We start from the raw sequence: 6,347 nt of genomic DNA, 5'->3' as shown, positions 1-6,347 counted from the left end.
ATGAGATAAAATTAATATTAATATACTTGTATGTTCAGTGTCAATATATACAAGTAAGGATCATTTTAAGAATCGACAATTAAAATGATTTTGAATACAAGCATCCTTTATATCTCTCTTTCAATATATAATAACTTGCTCTCTTGACCCAGGAAGACGCATGTGTCTCTCGACCTAGAAAAAAACCAGCACCTTCAAGTAGCATAACAGGAAAATTAAATGAATAGACCTTAGGGCAAGTGGGTCCAAATCTAATCCACCTAGTTTCAAACCGCGTTGCCAAACAGTAGTCTATGTTATGTTAATTGATAGTATCTCCATTTGTAAGCTCCTTTAATCAACTTGAGCCCCCCCCCAACAAAACATTTAACCTTTCAAAACTTGTACATCTGCCGCTCTGTGATTGGTTAATTCATGTAAATCAACGATCTCTTAGGTTTCAAACCTGAAGAAAGATTGTGAACATGCACAGAAACACATCTGTCACCCTATGCAACTACTTGGAAGCTCCCTTCCTTTCCTACCGAGTCACCACGTTTCGATCAACTTAGATACCATGCCCAAGAATATCTATATATACTGGCGTAATATAACCTCACTTACTAAAAATATTGGGAGTTATAGATGGAAGAGAGAAACACTGCTAGCCATGGTGGTGTGAGTTCTAGCTATAGAGGGGTAAGAAAGAGAAAATGGGGGAAATGGGTGTCAGAGATACGTGAGCCAGGGAAAAAAAATAGAATTTGGTTAGGGAGTTTTGAGACGCCAGAAATGGCAGCAGCAGCCTATGATGTTGCTGCCCTACATTTTAGGGGACATGATGCAAGACTTAATTTTCCTGACCTGGTTCATAATCTACCAAAGCCAACAAGCTCTAGCTCTGAAGATATACGCATGGCAGCCCATGAGGCAGCTATGAGCCTTAGGCCATTCACAGCCGAGTCCTCCCATGGTGGCAGCTCTACCTCCAACGTTGGTCCCATCACCGTCAGGCTCTCTGCAAGCCAAATTCAGGCCATCAATGAGTCACCCCTGGATTCACCAAAGATGTGGATGCAAATGTCAGAGATAGCAATGCTGGAGGAATCCATGGTGTTCTCCAATAACATCGAGGAGGATGAGTGGGATAACAAGCAAACATATTCTCTTTGGGATCCCTAGGTAACGAGTGCTCATCATGCATATACTACTACGAATATTGGACGTTAATATAATCAGCAGTCCTAATATAATCAGTACACATAATTGCCTTAAACTGCCAAGAATTGATAAATTGGAAAATAGGGGAAGGGATTTGTTGGAAATTAGTGTTTGTGAGAGAATATATTACGCTAATTTCTCTGTCTAATGGAACAGTAGTGAAAGAACATGGGTGACACAGGGTGGGGGACATTTTTAATTTTATTTTTTTGGACATTTTTATACTTTAACGAAGGTGGTCGGTTTTGGAGGGGCCCGTTTCGTTTTTTAACTTGATTTTTGTCAGCAAGTTAAGAAGACTTCTCCTTGGTGGAGTGAGAGATGGCCACAAATGTCTCACTCATTGACTGCTTCCCATCAGCTTTCTGTGATTATATATGTTGTACAATCATGATTCCATTGTAACATAATAGTATTTGCTTGATATTTTAATTAAATTATATCTTATTTTATATTTTCCCATGTACACTTTAATTTGCACTAAATATCATATTTATATTGTCGATTTATGGGATTTCTATAAGCATTCCTCATTAGTTTTATAATAAGGTTTGGAATATATAATCCGAGTGCAAGCTTATAAATGAGAATTCAACCATTGTTGCAACCACACTCTCTTATGACTTCGCAAGAATAAAATGACGCAGGAGCTTGCATTAACAATGGACGCAGTTATTTGTTTAAAACCCAACCCATATCTCAATTTATATATAATACAATTTATTTTAAAAAAAATCACTTAGGGCATTAGTTTTTTTCTTTTCTTTTTAAGTATCGTTTGGAAACGTTGCTGAATTCATGTTTTATAAAAAATTTAATTTTTTCTATTGTTTTGATATGTTAATGTCAAAAGTTTTTAAAAAATAAAACATTATTTTAATATATTTTAAAAAAAAAATAATAATAATCACTACCACATTCTTCAACACCCTCTAAATACATTTAAAATAAAATAATAATCACTACCACACTCTTCAACACCCTCTAAATACATTTAAAATAAGATGAAACTCGTATATTTATAGAAACTATAACCCACTAATAATAATTTCAATAATATTAACTAGTAAACCAATTTTAACAAAGGTTAATGACAAGTTTTATATATAGAAAATAAATTCCTACTAGAAAATTAAATCATCAAAACATAGGATTGAAGATTAACATCCCCGTGATTTAGTTTCAACAAGCTTTTTATATAGAGAAAAGTATAACATGTACAATTTAGGGCTTGGTGCAGCTCCACAATTTTTTATATATCCATGAATATTACCAAACTAAAAGAAAGCTCCACAATTTTTCGTTTGCAGCTCATTAGCTCAGTCTTGAGAACAACAGTGCTCGTGCGATTTAGGGCTTGGTGAGAGATATTTCCATTGTGTGGCCCAAATGCTACGCATTTCATGAGTTCAAAAACTTAGTAAGGTGGGTCTCAAAGGAAGGAGAAATATAAAGGGTCTCTTAATTACCTATTATTTTGAAAAGAAAAATATAATTATTATAAAAAAAATTTAAAAAAATAGGATGGAAACATTATCCAAATAGATAATCACTTCAAAAAAAAAATTATTTTTATTTTTAATTAAATCTTTTTATTTTTCATTTTACAATTGTAATTTAATTTTGTAAAGTTATTATCTATAAATCATTAAATAATGTCTAAAATTATATAAACGCTAGGTAATACGAGATGAGAGAAATATTATAAAAAAAATAATGAAAATTCAACATATAAAAACAACACAATCTACTCTAATCTGTGATATTTATTTATAATTTTTATTCTCTTTAATTTTTTTTCATTTAACTTTCGTTGTTCCAAATTTAATTCTTGAATTTGAGTTTGGGTTTAATATTTTGTTTCAGTTAATTTACCAAAATAAAATTTAAAAATAGTATTTTTATATCAGCTTTTTAATCCAATCTTTGATTAAATTTAAAATTAATCCTATATCTTTATTTTTTTAAATTAAACTTAAAATTACTATAATAACCTCTCTCTTTTTTTATACCTGAAAAGTTTAGTCAATTACGCCTATATCTTCAAAAACAATTTTAAGAGAAAATTTGATGTCGGTATGGCCCACCGTAGATATTCCACACAACTCCACCAAAAACTATAATTTAACTTCTTCTTTTTTTTTAAGAGAAAATTTGATGTCGGTATGGCCCACCGTAGATATTCCACACAACTCCACCAAAAACTATAATTTAAATATAATTTTCCTCTAAACAATAAAATAAATAAATTTTCGAGATTATCTGTACACTTTTTTCATGAAATTGGTTTTTCAGAAACCAACAAAAATACTTTAAAAGAATTCAAGACTATCTACGAATATAGTTTTTGAGACTTTCTTTAAGTAAATAATTTGTATATTTAGCTGATATAATAAAATATTCAGTACATGAAATTCAGCACTTTATATTTTAAATTGTTCGATTAGCAAATAAAATTATTTTAAATAAGAAAATCACACTATATTAAGTCTAAAACAAAACTATCTATTTATTTTCTTCCTTTTTCTTTTTTTTTCATTTTTAAGATTGAAAACCTAAGTAATATTATACTTTTACTGAATCCTATCTACCATCACTATTAGATTTAATGATTATATTAACAAGAATTTTTACTAATATTTACACTTATAGCATGTCAATATATATATTATCGATAGATTCATAGATGAAAATAGTCTATTAATAATAAATATATTGATGGATTTACTAACGGATAAAACACATTTGAAAAAATTTAGTTGTTTTATTCTGTAAGTATTTTCATCAATAAATTTAACATATCACCAATAAAAAAATAGTATATAATGTCATCCATGTTTTTATTTGTTCACCAATATATCTATTGATAAATATAATATATCACTAATAAAATATCATTTATAATTTCATTGTTAAGTTAATAATAACAATAATATTTATAGTAATTTTTTTCAACTCTCTCTGGAATATACCAATGAATTTGTTCCATTGGTAATATTTCAATATATATATATATATATATATTTCACATATGTAGAAAAATAATTAAGAAAATTAATGTAATATAAAAATAAAATATTTATTATTTTTTTTTGAAATACAATAAATTTAAAATAGAAGTGGCATTCGAAGAGAAGGAGAAGAAGGTTAGTCGTCGTTGGGACTATGGAGTCGATTAAGAGATCACATATATCACTTATATGTAATCTTATCTTCATTACTAATCAGTAAAATTCTTTATAATCAGCAATGAGTCATTTACATTTTACATTAAGTAAGGTCATCCAAGCATGTACTCATTGGCTTAACATCGCTACAAACTCTAGAGTTTAAGTACTCAAAATTAATTGTGAGCATCTAATAATCGAAGCATTGCGAGCTGTTCATAAGTTTTTCATGGTATTGCAAGCATCCAATAATCAAAGCACTACGGGCTATTCATAAGTTTTTCATCGTATTGCAAGCATCCAATAATTGAAGTACTTCGAACTGTCCATAAATTCTCAATCGTAATATTAAAGAATTTGTACACCTGATTTTTATTAGATCTATTAGACAATAATGTCTATAACCACAAATCTAAATCAATATCTGGATGGGTTAAAGAATTATTTTTGTATCTTACCTTCAACCGGCTTTTATATATATCCTAAAAAAATATTCATCAAATTTAAAGAAATAATAAGTTAATAAAAAAATAATTAAAAATCATCATACCACACAAATTTTTACGTTTAACTATCTAAAAATTATTACACCCTTTTTTGCGGTCATTTCCATTCAAAGAATTCTAAAAGAAAACATGGTCTGTGAAATCAAAGTTATTTGAGGATAAAATTAATTCTTTAATAATTAAAAATGTTTTATTAGGATTTCCGAATATAAAATTCATTGGTTCAAATATATTCTTTGTTGGATGGGTACTGGTCAGGGGGAGGCAGTGGCTATACTAGGTTTATTTATTTATTTTCATGAGCTGGTGATGGGAAAATATATAACCGAGCCCATATTGGATAATGGTCCAACGACATTCGGACTGAAACTGGCTTGGCATAAGGCCATGTAGGATGGGCTGGGTATCCAACGGGCCATATTTATATCCATCAAACAATTTTTATATATTTCACATTTAATATTCAAAATTATATTTAGCATAGCTTAAGATTCATTATTTCACACGGTTTTTGTTTTAATTTTTTGGGATTCTAAAGCAATAATTATATCAAACACAAGTCACCAAAACAATAAGTATTTATCCTAAGTTTGAATCAAATCAATTACCCATCAAGCTACTGTTTTTTTTAATTTAATTTAATTTTATTTCAGAAAAACATTTATTGAATTTTACTAAATTCATTTTTCTTTACTACAGGCTTAAAAAATTTTAAATTTTTTTAAATTTTTCTTTCCTTCCTACAACATTTTTTATTTTTATTTTTAAAACTTGATTTCAAGATTTTGCATAATGAAGGGTATTTGACATATCATATGGACAAGAATAATTCATTATTATTTTTTAATTGGATTGTTATAACTTCCATTAAAAAAAAACTAATTCTCCTATCAAGACTCAGATTATTATTTATTATAATATAATATAATGATGAAATTTCTTTTTAATCATTAAATTTTATAAGCATGTGTTGACGGTAAGGTAGTCTTTTTACTATAATATAATTATTTTTTACAAATTATATAGGGCTGCTAGATTGGTCATTTTTTTTTTCACAATAAAATTACTAATTAATTCTATAATAAAAAAGTTATAATGCATATTATTAAGTGGTGTTTTATTCTTTTCTATTTTTTTAGAATAGTGTAATTATTTTAATATCTTTAGAGACAATCAACATAATTATCTCATACCAGCTTTTTTATTATGTTATATTGGTTTAATTGTAAATTTAGAAGCTACTTAAGGGAATTGTTGTAATTTACATTGATTAAATATAATAATAAAAAGTTATTGATATGTGGTCGGGCTCTACTGTTCAGATGACGTGTGTGAAGTCGCTTAATCACCATACACTACCTTCCGATGCAGCATTTAAAAGGTCTCAATGCCTCCTAATATGTATTTAGTTTGGTCATTTTTTTTTCTTTCCTCACCTTATAATTTATTTTTTATTCACATATGATCTATATCC

At 28.3% G+C, this 6,347-nt stretch overlaps 1 protein-coding gene across 1 annotated transcript; it reads left to right on the top strand.

Annotated features, from left to right (window-relative positions):
- The first annotated feature begins 615 nt into the window (after positions 1-615).
- Positions 616-1,653, top strand: LOC105111502 (ethylene-responsive transcription factor ERF021-like). The gene has a single exon (XM_011006870.1). The coding sequence runs from the start codon at positions 625-627 to the stop codon at positions 1,159-1,161; it is 537 nt and encodes a 178-aa protein (XP_011005172.1). The 5' UTR covers positions 616-624; the 3' UTR covers positions 1,162-1,653.
- Positions 1,654-6,347: the final 4,694 nt, after the last annotated feature.

The sequence above is a fragment of the Populus euphratica genome, unplaced genomic scaffold (genome assembly GCF_000495115.2).
Source record: "Populus euphratica unplaced genomic scaffold, PopEup_1.0 scaffold297.1, whole genome shotgun sequence".
In the NCBI taxonomy this organism is placed as follows: Eukaryota; Viridiplantae; Streptophyta; class Magnoliopsida; order Malpighiales; family Salicaceae; genus Populus; species Populus euphratica.
The sequence above is the reverse complement of the archived record's forward strand: the minus strand, read 5'-3'. Positions and strand labels throughout refer to the sequence as shown.

Bases quoted from the DNA above. Each gene is read 5' to 3' on its own strand.
- LOC105111502 (XM_011006870.1), top strand. From the start codon at position 625: ATGGAAGAGAGAAACACTGCTAGCCATGGTGGTGTGAGTTCTAGCTAT.